This window comes from Panthera tigris, chromosome D4 (assembly GCF_018350195.1).
Source record: "Panthera tigris isolate Pti1 chromosome D4, P.tigris_Pti1_mat1.1, whole genome shotgun sequence".
Lineage (NCBI taxonomy): Eukaryota > Metazoa > Chordata > Mammalia > Carnivora > Felidae > Panthera > Panthera tigris.
In genome coordinates, this window is record NC_056672.1 from 6,062,564 (window position 1) to 6,078,500 (window position 15,937).

General features: G+C 35.7%; 1 protein-coding gene across 6 annotated transcripts in view; it reads right to left on the reverse strand.

The window, feature by feature from the left end:
• The window catches only part of RIC1 (RIC1 homolog, RAB6A GEF complex partner 1), a 142,665-nt gene that overhangs the window by 59,395 nt on the left and 67,333 nt on the right, over positions 1 to 15,937 (reverse strand). For all 6 annotated transcript variants that reach the window (XR_006210584.1, XM_042964517.1, XM_042964516.1 and 3 more), the window contains exon 3: positions 12,768 to 12,847. Coding sequence is in view for 5 of the 6 variants with exons in the window: in XM_042964517.1 (XP_042820451.1) it covers positions 12,768 to 12,847 (80 nt within the window). In the remaining variant the exon portion in view is untranslated. The remainder of the gene's footprint in view (positions 1 to 12,767; positions 12,848 to 15,937) is intronic.

Sequence of the window (15,937 nt, forward strand, 5' to 3'; positions counted from 1 at the left end):
GCCTATCCCCTCGACACCACCCCCATTTGGTAACCATTAGTTTGTTCTCTGTATTTATGGGACTCAAACAAGCTGCTTCTTATCAGTATCATTAACTAACCTTAGGGTCTTGGGTTTCATATTCTTCCTTAGTCATTTATTCTTTCTCATCCAATCGTTAGCTCAAGGGTTAAAGATGCCTCTAACTGTCATTAAAGATTAAAAACTGCACTTCAACTTGTTATTTTGTTGGTTACTTGCAAAAGAAAGGTTGAAAAAAAACCTTACTACCATCTTCAAACTGGAAGCCCTCTATTTTCCTTTATGCAAATACTCTCATTTATTAGAGAGCTGAAGTATTATAAGAAGTTTAAAGCAAATTTAAGTAAATCCTGAGTCCTCAATGACTCCCATTATAAAATTAGAGATATATTTCACACAGAAGTTTCTATATGTTCTTCAAAATTAAGTGCTAAAAATTATATTAATAAAAAAACTAAATTTCTGATAAAAAATACTATTACTTGTAGTTCAACAATAATTTGAGTGTACAGTATCAGACTTTTGGAAGGGAATCATAGAAGATGAAGCTGGAACAATACCACTAGATGATATAGAGCACTGAATGTCAGGAAAAATAGCAATAAATCGAGCACTTACTATGCATGAGTGTACAAAATGTTCTGCACACATTATCTCAAATGCCACATGTTAATAATCCTTTGAGACAGGCATCATTTTTCCCCTTTTTCCAGAAAAGAAACTAAAGCTTTTGCTCATGGTCACAGAGCTGGTAAGTAAAGGAGTGAGCCTGTGGTTTCAATTCCAGATCCTAGGACACTGACAACTACTAGAGAATTAAGGAGACTAACAAAAACCTTTGCAGAAAAAATATGAGAATGGATGCTCAAGAATGGACTGCGGATGGAGTGGGGAGAGGGAGTGGAATCTGTAGATTAATTAGGAGGCTGTCAGTAAGAGTACACAAGGAATGGGGCGTCTGGTGGCTCAATCAGTTAAGCGTCTGACTTCGGCTCAGGTCATGATCTTGTGGTTTGTGGGTTCGAGTCCCACGTGAGGCTCTGTGCTGACAGCTTGGAGCCTGCTTCGGATTCTGTGTCTCCCTCTCTCTCTGCCCCTCCCCTATTTGCACTTTGCCTCTCTCTCAAAAATAAATAAACAGTAAAAAAATTAAAAAAGAAAAGGACACAAGGAAGGACTTGGGACAGTGGCAGCAGAAATGTCTTTTCAGACAGCTTTATCATAGCCTTTTTTAAAAGGAGATAATAAAAGCATACTGAGAATTGTCATCTCTGCTTAGTAATAGAGGCTTGTCAGAGACAGGTACAACTGCATTGTACACATTCCTGGTTGGCATTCAAGCTACTGGGAAATATTCTATTCTTCATTCCTGGGCACTTAAAATAGGTATGGTCATGTGATTGACTCTGGCCTGTAAACCACAAGGGGGAGTTACTCGTGCACTTCTAGGCAGACACTTTAAGTGCCAAAATTGGTACACAATGCTATTTTATCCTCTACCACAGGGACATGGCCTATGTCAATGCATAGAGTATACTACATCAAATAACTAATAGACTGCGGTCCACTAAAACTCAGCAAATTAATAATCTATGATCATTGTTCATATGTGACTTTATTAAATGTATAGTCTGAGGAGAAAGAAAAAAGAACAAAGAAAAAGGAGCACAGTTTAAGAGACTTGTGGAACACTACCATGCATAACAACATGTACAGTGAGAGTCCCAAAGGCAAGGCAAGAGAAGGAAGCAGAAAAAATAACAAATAATGGTTGAAAATGTCCCTAATCTGATAAAGACATAAATCTAACCATCCACTTAAGGTCAGAAAATTCCAAATAGAATTTTAAAAGATTCATACCATGATACATTATATTCAAACTACCGAAAGACAAAGAGTCTTGAGAGCTGCAGGAAAAGTGACACATCATATACAACAAGGGATCCTCAGTAAGATTAGCAGCCAATTTCTCATCAAAAACCATGGAGGCCAGAGGCAGTGGGATGACATATCTCAAGTGCCGAAAGAAAAAACGTCAACCAAGAATTCTATACCCAGAAAAATTATCCTTCAAAAATAAAGGAGAAATTAAGAGATTTCCAAATCAATGAAAGTTGAGAGAATTTGTTGCAAGTAGACCTTAACTACCAGAACCCCTAAAAGGAGTCCTTTGTGAAGAAACAGAAAGACAATAGAGAATAATCCAGTCTTACAAAGAAATAAAAGAAAAATGATAAAGGTAGCTACACAAGTAAATATAAAGCCAGCAGTGCTATATTTTTGGTTCAAAAATCCACCTTTTTACCTATGTGATTTAAAAGACTAATGCCTAAAATAGTAATTATAAAGCTATGTGTTGGGCACACAATGTATGAAGATGTAATGTGTCACAATAAGAACATAAAAAGGGAGGGACAGATATGTACAGGAACATACTTTTTATATACTATTGAAGCTCAATTGTTTTTTAATGCATTCAGGTTGTTGTGAGTATAAGATGTTAAATGCACTCCTCAAGGCAACCACTAAGAAAATAACATACAGAAAATGAAATGAGAAAGGAATCAGAATGGTACATCACAAAAAACCAAACACAAAAGAAGGTGTTAATGGAAGAACTGAGGGACAAAAAGATATGCCACACAGAAAACTAACAGCAAAATGGCAGAAGTCCTTCTTTATCAGTAATCACTTTAAATATCACTCAATTAAACACTCCAATCAAAGGCAAACACTGTCAGAATGGATTTTTTAAGAATATGATTCCATTTCAAAGTTTTCTATAAGAGACTTACTTTAGATCCAAAGACCCTGAAAGGATGGAAGGAGATCTTCCATACAACCAGCAATTAAACACAGCAAGGTGTTAAGAAGAAGACAAAGGACATTACAGACAATCCTCAACTTAAAATGACTTGACTTACGTTTTTCCAACTTTACAATGATGTGAAAGTGCTATGCATTCAGTAGAAACCTTACTTCAAATCTGATCTTTCTCCAGGCTAGAGATACAGTATGATAATCTTGTGATGTTGGACAGAGGCAGGAAGTACAGCTCCCAATCAGCCAGGAGACCCCAAGGGTAAACAACTGATACACTTACAAAAATTCTGTACCTGGGGAACCTGGGTGGCTCAGTCAGTTAAGCAACAGACTCTGGATTTTGGCTCAGGTCATAATCTTGCAGTTGTGAGATCAATTCCTGCCTGAGTAAGCAGCCTGCTTGGGATTCTCTCCTTCCCTCTCTCTCTATTCCTTTCCACTTGTGCTCGCTCTCTCTCTCTCAAAATAAATAAACTTTAAAAAAAATATCCTGTACCTGTACAACCATTCTGCTTTTCACTTTCAGTACAGTATTCGATAAATTACATGAGCTATTCAACACTTTATTATAAAATATGCTCTCTGTTACATGATTTTGCCCAACTGTAGGCTAATGTAAGTGTTCTGAGCACATTTAAGGTAGGATGAGCTCAACTTTGATGTTTGGTAAACTAAATGCATTTCCAACTTAATATTTTCAATTTGCAATGGATTTACTGGGGTAAAATCCCATTTAGGTCAAGGAAGATCTGTACATGTAATAAAAGGGTCAATTCAGCCAGAAGAGTACCACAATTACAAACAGATACACCACAAATATATGAAGCAAATACTGGCCAAACTGAAGGGAGAAACAATTCTATCATAACAGCTGGGAATTTCAATATCCTACTTCCGTCATCGAGAGAACCAGACAGAAGTTCAGAAGGGAAAGAAAGAATCTAAACACTATACACCATTTAGACCTAAAATAAATACGAATACTCCACCCAGCAGCAGCACAATACATGTTCTTTCTCAAATGCACAGGAACATTCTCCAGGACAGAACATCTATCTGGACAGAAAAATATCTCAGTGAATTTCAAAAGACTGAAATCATACAAAGTATCTTATCTCACTACAATTTAGTAAAAGTAGACGTCAATCATAAAAGGCAAACTAGAAAATTCACAAATGTGGAAATTAAACATCGCTTAACCAACAGGTCAGAGAAAACCCAAAGGGAAATTAGAAAATACTTTGAGACTGATGAAAATGAAGACACAACATCATGGGATAAAGTAAATGCAGTGCCTATAGGAAGATTTACAGCTAAAATGCTTACACTGAATAGGAAGAAAGATCTCAAATCTATAACCTAATTTTACACCTTAAGAAACTAGAAAAAGGAGCAAACTAAACTCAAAACCAACAGAAAGAAGGAGATAATAAAGACTGGATATGAGCAAAATAGAGAACAGAGAAAAAAAAAATCAATGAAAGCAAATCAGTTCTTCAGAAACTAATAAAGTTGAAAAAACTAAGAAAAAAAGATGACTTATTACTAAAATCAGAAGTTAAGGTGGGGACATTACTACTGGATTTGGAGAAATAAAACAGATTACAAGAGAATCCACATATTTAGTGAACTAAATATGGACATACTACTTCTCTGGACATAATATCCAGTAGAGGCAGATTATGTTTAATAATTCAGAAGCCTAGATAACAATAACAACCGCAACTTATTAAGAACACGCTCACTTGTTTTTCTCATTTTATACACACAAAAGCATAAAAAGGGACTTGAAAAGCAGCTTTTCCAAAGTGACTGTGAAAAGGAGACTAGATACAACCCAGGTATCTCTAATTTAAAATGGATTCTCTTCTCTACATCTCCAAACTGCTGTATCTTTACCTCAAGTAGTAACATCAAGTCCAGTATCATTAAAAAAAGTAGGAAAAATGAAATCAAGCCCATTCCAGAGTTTTGTTTTACTAACATATTTTTCATTAATTAAAAGTACAGTTTCTCAGCTCTCCATTCTAATGAATGTAAGGCATTCTTGTCAACAAGCAGCCCCCACGGGGCAATAAAACTTCCATAGGGTAGGTCAACTATTAATCAAACTTCCCACAGCCTTGAGGAAGCAGATTCCCATCAAACTGACAAAAATCAAAACTCAAACTACAGTACTCAGAAATAGGTCATAAAAATTACAAAGGATGTCGTAAAAGAAAAAAAATTGCCTCTAATTTATGTCAACTGTGCTTTGGAGGGCTAAACAAGGTGACACAGAAAACTGCCACCACACAATTAAATTCAGCAGGCATTTATTGCAACAGCCTCTGCTGTGTAGGAGATCTCAAATACATTCAAGGCCAGCTGAAGAAAATACTAATGTGGTAGATAACCGAATGGATCTGGGAGGTGGACAGGATGGACAGGAACTTCAGGAGTACAGCTGATCATGCACTATTTCTCCTGTCAAGGTAACTAACCTAAGTCTGGGCTTTCCTCACAAGTATAGCTCGAGTCCTGCAAGCAAAACTTCCCCTGACAACCTAGCACATTCCCCTAGCTGCTAGTACCACTTTGGGGAATCATTCGTTCACTTGGCATCTGCTTTTTATCACCATTACCTTTAAACAGTTCTCTCTTCATGAGCAGCTAGCTTATCCCTGCTTAGCACCCTATACAAATAGGAGGCATATAATAAATGTTTGATAATGATAATGAAGATCTCATTCCAGATTTTCAAATCTTTTTTCCTCTGATTTTAGTAAGGTATAACTGGCATAGAACACTATGATATTAAGCGATAAAACATGATTTTTTATATATATATATATATATATACATATATATATTATAAAATGATTACCACAACATTAGTTAACAACCATCAATTTATGATGAGAACTTGTAAGACCTACTTCCTTAGCAACTCAGATTTTTTGAATCTTAAAATGATTCTGGAATGTGCTATGCTTAATCTAGGGACTTCTGGCAATTCTAGGTGGTGAATTCTGGCACCAAGAGGCTTTGGTTCTCCAATTAGTTACAGAAAGGCCCAGAAAGGTTTCTTTCCTCAAACTCCATGCCTCGTATTTGATCATTTGTAGTCAACACAATTGTTTACTAGAGTATCAACAATGAAAGTATTTCTGGGTGAAATAATGATTATCTTGGATATGCTAAAACACACTCCAGTGAAAAAAGATGGAAAACTGTTCAAGCTGACTGATGGGCACACAGGCGGCCAGTTTATTATTATACCAATAGAGTAACTAGTACCAAAGTAACCCTCCAGAAACAACAAAACCCTGGCCAAAATTTATGCAACAACTATAGTCAGACACTTGTGAATGGGCAGCACAGGACTGTGATCCTGACTGAAGAAAAACAAAGTTTTCTGATAGAAGTCACTTTTCAGACTACCATGTAGGACGGGAGAACCCAAACATAGTTTGGCACTCTCAGTACGTTGAGGAAAAAAAGATTAAAGTTCAGGAAACTATAAGTGACCATTTGTGGAGGAGTATCAGAGGCAGAAGATACAGAGAAAGAGCTCTAGAAACCTTCCAGGTTCCCCTGGAGTCTGCATGAATACTAAGCTGTGTGTACATATACGGTGAGACCCCACAATGCCCGCCAAAGAATAACTGGCAGGGTTTTAAGCTGTAAAGTTCATACAGGGCTGGGAGACATTCCAGTTCTGACCACCCAGGGAGAATACACCTTGTTTAGGACCAGATCATTCAACAGAGAGCTCAGAAGGGCTCAGCTAGCCTACAGTAAAGGTTGAACCCACCCTAAAATCATACAAACAGACTTCAAAAAGTTCAAGGCGATCTACAATTTAACAGCCACTCAAAACACAAAATCTCAACATTCCTTAAGGAAAAGAAAACTCAGACACTCGATAATGTTGCACAGTTTCCATCATCTGATCTAAAATCAACAGACATGTGATACGACACAGCAATTCTACTCCCAGGTATTTATTTACTCGGGAGATATAAAGCTATAACTGCAGGGTAAACTGGGAATGGAAACTAAAAAGAAGCAGACAAGGTTCACAATTTCACTTTTCATTGTTTTTTGTTTTTTTTTTTTAAGCATGATGGGACTGTACATGAGGGATCAGCTATTTCTTGGGTATGAGGGAGGACAGGAGAGTTGAGAGAAAAGCTTTATATGATATTATGTTTGACTTGAGCTTCTAAACGAGGTGATCCAGTTTTGATAAGTAAAACACATAGTCAGGGAGGCGCACCAAGAAAATAGCGAATGAACAGACATTACATAGGAATTGGGATTTCAGTGGACTAAAGGTAGGTGTGGCCAACAGGGGAGTAGTTTTCAGTGCCCAGAATTTATACAGTTACATCGCCATCAATGTTATAAGTGTTCATGCAGTTATGATGTAAGCTAACACATAAAATATATAAAGTTCAATACATATGTACATTTACAGAATATATACATACTGAAATCAAATGACACATGTAATATTTTGAGAAGATCAAAGGGAATAAAAAATATTAGGATAACTAACATACTTTTCAAGTTTATAAAATTAATTTAGAACAAGGTACACTGTTAGAAAGAATACTCTAATTCTATAAAACCTTAAGGGAAAAAAGCAGATAACGTTTATTTTCCAGAAAACACTAAAATTTTATTAGTAAAATGTTGGGGGAAACTTTCACATCTGTAATCCAGACCTTTTCTCTTCTAAATGTGATGTAATTTCAGTAAAATTTCTGTCCCTTAAATGTTACAGGATTTTTGAAAGAGCAGGTCATGTTTAAATTAGAAAATGCGAACCTCAGGGCACCTGGATGGCTCGGTCAGTTAAGCATCCGACTTTGGCTCAGGTCCTGAGCTCAGAGTTCATGAGTTCGAGCCCCACATGGGTCTCTGTGCTGACAGCTTGGAGCCTGGAGCCCCCTTCGAATTCTGTGTCTCCCTCTCTCTCTCTCTGCCCCTCCCCCGCTCACGCTCTCAAAAATACTTAAAAAAAATTTTTTTTAAAAGAAAGAAAATGAGAACTTTAAAGAGCTATTCCCTACTTGCTTCCCACCTGACACTACTTCTTTAAGTCAGCTGGTAAAAAGTCTAAAATCTGATAAACTATGTTGGGGGTGAGGAAAAGGAAACGAGAGGTTGAGTTTTAATAGTTGTTTTGGAGGTTTTTTCCGGTGAAGATAATCTGTATATCTTTAATATAATTAAATTTACTGGGGCGCCTGGGTGGCTCAGTCGGTTAAGCGGCCGACTTCGGCTCAGGTCATGATCTCGCGGTCCATGGGTTCGAGCCCCGCATCGGGCTCTGTGCTGACAGCTCAGAGCCTGGAGCCTGATTCAGATTCTGTGTCTCCCTCTCTCTGACCCTCCCCCGTTCATGCTCTGTCTCTGTCTCAAAAATAAATAAACGTTAAAAAAAAAAATTAAAAAAAAATATAATTAAATTTACTGAATTTTAGAATATATATATATTTTTTTTTTTTAAATAAAACTTTGTCCTCAGGAAGGCTGGTCTCTGACAAAAAAGGTTGACAGAGTAGAAAGAATAAAAGAAAAAAATCTCTACTCTCAACAAAGTATACATTATGATGACATATTTAAATGATTTTCATTATGATAAAATTAAATACGATTCACAGTTTTAAGATCTACTAAACTCATATTTAAACATAAACAAGTGAACACATTGACTCCAGCGAAACACAAGTTATTTCTGATTTCTCCCTGGCACAGTTTCTTCCATTACTTTCAGTGCCAGTTCCAAGACATGAAAGAAAAAGCCAAGATGACCTTTAGTGGACAAGTCCATCCACTGGTCTGTATAGCTCACATGAAAGGACATTTTAATACAGAATGAAATGTACAAAGGCACAAAAGATATAAGAGGTGAAACTTATTAATCAAAGAAATAAATGACCTCTGAGGATAAAGAGTCATTTGATAAGGATGCCACCACTGTTGAAAGTGGGACTCCCAACATCGACAGGAAGGATGCTGGACACACTAGGTGGAAACTACAAAAGATGATGGGGATATCTGACCTGTTCTCAGTTGGAGCATAATGGAAAAAGACATGCAGTCTAAGGTCAAGATGCTGTCACACAATACAGAGAAGCGGAGATACTCTAGAAAAACTCATGTGATGAACTCATAAAATTTACAGAAGAGAAACAAGGGATAACAGTGTTTCCATAACCGAACAGAATACAACTACTGGCCTCAATTACACTGCCTCTATTCTTAAGAACTATTACATATAAACCACTCCAGATCCTTTGTCCTATTTTTGACTCCCTACTCCTCAAATAAACCCCAAACTAACAGATGACTAGATGGGCATAAATAAGGTTGAGGCAGTAAAGTATTGGTCGTTAAGAGTTATACACAATTGGGGCACCTGGGTGGCTCAGTCGGTCCAGCATCTGACTTCATTTTTGGCTCAGGTCATAATCTCATGCATTTGTGGATTTGAGCCCCGCGTTGGGCTCCACACTGACAGTGCAGAGCCTGCTTGGGTTTATCTCTGCCCTCCCCCAACAGTGTCAATAAATAAACTAAAAAAAAAAAAAAAAAAAAAAAAAAAGAGTAATACCCTGTAAGCTAAACACTTACGTCTGAATCATGGCCATGCCACTTACTAGTGACTATCGACTGGTCAGTTACTTAGCCTCTCTGTGCTGCGGTAACTGTACCTAACTACCTCAACAGGGTTGTTACAAGGATTAAATTAGTTAGAAAAAGTGCTTCGAATACTGTCTTGACAGAGCTTACAATGGCACAGATGGCGATGATGATACACTGTCAAAACTAAACATTTTTTTTAAACTCTCCTCAAATCCATGTATGAATCACTTTCCAAGTTTTAAAAACATGAACTCCTATATTCCTCCAAACAAACTGAAGAAACAAATATTCTTATTCCCATTTTATAAATAGGTTCTACAGGAAATCTAAGAAACTAACCAGGGTACAGTAGCCTGGCACTAAAATATACAAAGAGATTCTAATTTGTTCTGCAAAACTGTTTCCCTATAAGATATTTTGTTGGATTTTATATAGCAATTACTAGAAGTTAAACTGGGAAACAAGTACATTATCAAGTCAAATATTAAAAAACTAAAAATCACTTAACATATACATATAAAATATGATTTACACATTAAATCACTTTTTATATATTTATTCGGACAGAATCACTTAAAATATTAGAAACACAGTAAAAATTTGGTGAAGGAAAAAGTATTTAAAAATAGTATTAACAGCAGCAGCTGTCCTTTATTAATTTTCCCACAAACTAGGCAGTTACGTGAGCACTTAATACACATGATCTCATGTAATCCTCTGAAATAATCACTACGGTTGTCTCACTGTACAGATGAGGAAACTCCGGTTTGGGAGGTATTAAGTAATTTGACAGAAGCTGCACAGCTGAAAAGAGAAGGAGTGGACGCCCAATGCCAGGTCTACAGGACGCCAACACCTCGCCCTTTGACGAAGGCAATGCACTCCTCATGCCACTAGGGCAGGACACGCTTTCCCGAGCCACAGAGTGAAACCCGTGATCGTCAAGACAGTGGAAGAAAGCCCACACTTTTAAAACACACAATGTATTTTGTTTAGTCCTCTAGCCTATATACTGTCAAATGCAGCAAAGTTCACGCACTATCAGAACTACTACTCAGTTAAGGGGCGTCCTCTACAGTCTTAAAATCAGAAGGTAAGCAACTCTTTTTAAATTCTCTGCAACACCAAAAGGGAGCCTCAAAACACTATTCCAAATCACTGTAAACATATGAAATCGTGGTAGTGACTTGAAATAATGGAAATGGTATTTTTCATTGTGTCGACAGATGTTATCTCCCTACCCTGCCCATCTATACTAGTATAAATCAAGTAATTATAGGAGCATGTCTCTACATCAAGCAAGAAAATGGGTTTAAATGCGCTAGTTCAAAATGCACAAGTAAATGAAATTAAAGACACTAATTACAACAGTTCTTCAAAAGGCTCACAGAATTATCACTTAGAATGAAAAAGTAAGTTTTATATTACCCATAAAACTGCATTTAAAATTTCTAAATACATCCTATCAAAATATCCATAACACGTTAAACAGGAGTACAACTTATATACCAAAAGAGTTTTTGCATTAAAATTTTTTATTGAAAAAATCAAATTAAATTCCATCATTTAAAGAATTTCTGTACTTTACAAAAGATTTCCAAAAGTCAACTTACACCTCAACTAACACTATAGTACAAAAATAGATGGCTTATGGAATCAGAAACATAGATAGTTCCTTAAAATCTATGCTAAAGGGATCTGAGTTACATTCTACATGGCCTACATTTCCCTCTCCCAAAGCGTATTCTCAAGAATTTTAACCAGTATTGACCAACTTTCATAACACAATTTTTTAAATAAAATTTTGCCTTGTTTATACATTTTTCAAATACATTGACACTTTTAAACCATAATGAATATACTGTACGTAAATCAAAACTCTTGGAAAATTCAAAAGCTGAAAGAAGCTGAAAACTCACTAAAGTTCTACCATTTAGGAGCAATTACTATACACATATATTGCTCTAGCTTTTTTTAAGATAACTTTTGTTTTGTTTTGCAAAGTTGCAGTCACATTACATGTATAATTTTATGTGACTCGTTTCTCTACTCAGCGTAATATGATCAGGTTCCCAAGTTTATAAATGTTTTGAAATATTACATTTAATGATTATATATTATTTGAGAAGAATGTACCACAGTTACCTTCCACACCAAAACTCTCTATTATCACACTTTTGCGTAGATCTACTATCAGAAGCTTCTAAGAACACATTTTACTATTCCTCTACTGGCAGAGCAGTAATTTTTAAAAAACCAAAAACTATCTTTACATATGAAAACTGTATGTTTCTAAAAGATTTGTTTTTAATGTTTTGAGTTACTAGTATTTAGTTTGAGCTACTAATTAACACAAGTTTCTTTTGTGTTTGTTAGTTATATTTCCTCTTATTACTTTTACCTATTTATCTTTTGAAATCTTTGGGTTTCTTAGCAATTTGTCTCCTTAAAATATAAGATACATTTTATACATAAAATTACATAAACTATAATATTTTATGAAAATATAAAGATAGAAAGCCTCGGCCCTATTTACTGAAAAAACTTCCTCCAGTTTGTTACTTTTAACGCTGTTCTTTTTTTCCTGTTAATTTTGAGAAATTTAAACTTTCATATATTAAAATGTATTTTCTGTCTAATTTCTTATATACCTAATAAATTCTGGCCATCTCCTACCATCTAGAAGTGTGGTAAGTATTCACTTATATATTCATCCAGCTTTAATGGTTTGATCTTTTGCTTTAAAATTAGGATGTTCTTTTATTTCAAAAGTTCTTTCAATAAAATGTTCTTTTATTTCAAAAGTAAAGCAAAAATTTTAAGGAAAAAAAATGCAAAACATACACAACAACATGGCTTAAAGATCAAGTTCTAACCAAGAGGTAACCCCTGCTTGGGGTACACTTTTTTTCTCTGCAGGTATAAAACACTACAGGAGTAAGTGTCAGTAACTTATATTGACATTTCATTTCTTTCCCTCCTGATGTTTTAGCTCCCCCTAACAAGGCCTGGAGAATGCTAGACTATATTAGTAGTGATCCTGAATGTCCAAGAAGAGATACAGTACATTCACCCAAGATTCCCAAGTAACTAATTACTTAGTTACAGAATTCTTTATTCAAGTAATGATAGTTAGAGGAGACCTGGCAATTTTTGACATACTATTTTTAAAATACTGACTTGGCTTTATTTTATTCACTTCAGACAATGCAAAACTGGGATGTTTTTTATGAATATAAAGTATGCAAGTCAATTGTTAAAAGAATGAAAGACAACAAACTTACTTGGGATACACTGGTTCATAAAGGTACTTGTCCCCTCTTGTAGATGTAATATGAAAAAACAAGATGTAGCCATATGCAGTCTGAAAGATAAATTTTATTTGCCATGAATTAAAGGGTAAGGCTATGACTAAAACCTTATATTTCATTTTTATATATTCTTACTTTGAAAACACTTCACTCTTGGGAACCCTCTTCTGAAGAGCTATAGTCTAACTATCCAATTAAAACAAAAAGACTTTAATACAACCCATCTTGTTTAACGTAACCCATGAAGAGTTTTTATATTTTAATATTTCATAGATGTCACTGAAATCAACAGTTCATACTATGTTGCAGACATTAATACTCTAAAATTAAATTATACTATTCAATAGCAGATGATTATTTTGCAACATATACAGACCTTTTTGAACTCAGCAACATGGCAACTAATTTTTCTAATTTTTAAAGCAACAATGTCACCAAATAACAGTAGAAAATCCTTCACTCAACTCAAAGTTTACACAACATAACTTCAAAATGACATATTTACCTATTTCAAAATCAATCGACTGGCTTCTGATTTGCTATAAAATATACCAAGACACAGAAGAAAAACAGAGCAAATCTTCAGTTTCCAAATTTGAAGATCAGTTAATTTTTCTAAGTTAAGAAAACGGTATTAAAATATAAATTGTATTAAAACATTGTCTGATTATGGCACACATCTGTGAATTGTGAAGCTCAAACAACCACTACACATTTAAGTGTACAAATATACCGTTTCTAACCAAACATTTTCAGGCCTGAGAAAAGTGGCAACTGCTTGGACCCAACTACTACATGCTAATACTGAACTTTTTTTTTTATATATATATATTTTTTATTTATCTTTGAAGGAGAGACAGCGAGAGAGAGACACAGCATGAGTGGGGGAGGAGCAGAGAGAGAGGGAGACACAGAATCCGAAGCAGGCTCCAGGCTCTGAGCCATTAGCACAGAGCCCAATGCGAGGCTTGAACTCACGAATGGTGAGATCATGACCTGAGCTGAAGTTGGATGCTTAACTGACTCAACCACCCAGGCGCCCCAATATTGAACTCTTTATCATTTTAGAAGCAGGTGGGCTTTTACCCAAAGTAGAACAAAGAAAACTGAAAAAAAAAATTATCCAAGTTTTCAAATTTTTTTCCAGTACTTGCTTCTGTTCTTCACTTAAAGGAACACCAGAGGAAAAACAATTTCTTCAGCAATGTGTTCTGTTTTATTTTTAAGCTATGAACTTTCCTATTTCATAATATATACCAAAACTCTAGAGTTCAATATATTGGGACACAAAAGAAAAGAGGCTGAGATCATCCTAGTTCCTCATGGGCAATTTTACATTCTTCAAATGTGCAGAATATGGGATCAAAGGAAAACAGATTCAAATCAAACTACATCAGACATCATAACCCCCACACAGATCAGTAATTCTTTAAAATTTGGAAGCTCTACTACTACCTTATATGGGCTAGAAAAGTAAAATAATTTGGGTCTAGCACTGAGATGAATAACATGCAAATGCTGTCTGGAGTATCAGTCACTCAAGGTCAGAAGTTCAACATTTCAGAATATCAAATGCTAATAATATACTTGGAATTTTAACAAGTGCTTAGGAGACTATAATGCCAGGGAAAATATAGCATCATTTGCAACAGCATTTAGAAAATTTTATACATGTGATATACTAGATGAAATTATAAATGGCTTGATTTACTCTTCTAGTATTCTGTATCAATCTTAGCTTCGCCTGTATATTAAATGCTATATAGTTCCAGATCTCACTGACCTTTTCTTTAACAGTCTTCCTTTGAACAAGTTCTGCCTTTGAACAATCTAAAAAGTTCTGGTAATAAATGATCATCCTTAAAAAGTAGCATCTTCATTGTAAACTATACCCAATCTGTTATTATGCAGTATTATGATGGCCTTTCTCTTCCCACCTTCAAAATACTGCCAATGAGCATACTACAACTGCTTAATCTATAGGCAACAGTCCCAATATCTACTTACAGTACGGATACACATTCTCTTTCACTCTCACACACGCACACGTTTCTTTCTCTCTGTCTCTGTCTCTGTCTCTGTCTCTGTCTCTCTCTCTCTCTCTCACACACACACACACACACACACACACACACACACACAGTGCGCGAACTAATTTTTTCTAAGAAAATGAAAAGACAAAATAAAGAAACTCGGAGTTCTCTTTCCTGGTATCATCCCATATCTTTTTTTTTTTCTTCTTTCTCCAAGGCACACTACTGGATTCTGTGGTTGTCATTACAGAGGCCAAACAATTTTTGTAGGCAACTTGAATGGCAAGTCCTCAAGTCTCTTTCTTTAGTATACCCAGGAATAAGGGTCACAGATACATAAGAATAAAGGCTATCAAGAGGATAAAAGAAAGTCACTACTTAAGTGGAGAATGGAACAGACTTGTCTCTAATAACACCACTTAAAAGAACTGGAAACAATTGCAAAGGATATTAACAATGCATCAAAAATTCAGTCAGTATGAACATTCAGTCAGAGAAGTATCATCTTCTTTTTTCAATTGCAAACTGTAAATGGAGATTTAAAAAGCTCTGCAAACAACCTCAGATAATTCCACAGTTTAAGAGAAGAGTGTGAAATCTGGAGGTGGCAGTGTGGTTGATGCCATCACCATTATTAATTGCTTGTTTGTATTTTGCTTTGTCTGTCATTGCTTTGTTGGGCATTTGGGAAATTTCCCCTTGCTACTTACAATTAAAAATATTTTAGGGGCGCCTGGGTGGCGCAGTCGGTTAAGCGTCCGACTTCAGCCAGGTCACGATCTCGCGGTCCGTGAGTTCGAGCCCCGCGTCAGGCTCTGGGCTGATGGCTCGGAGCCTGGAGCCTGTTTCCGATTCTGTGTCTCCCTCTCTCTCTGCCCCTCCCCCGTTCATGCTCTGTCTCTCTCTGTCCCAAAAATAAATAAAAAAACGTTGAAAAAAAAAAATTAAAAAAAAAAAATTTTTTAAAATTATTTTATGACTGCATGACATAAATAAAAGTAATTTTATATTTTAAATCCAACTGCATCATGATACAAATCAACTGTTAGATGCAACTAATGCTTCACCTGCAGGAAGCAATTCCAATACCTTCCTCTACTATCCAATGCC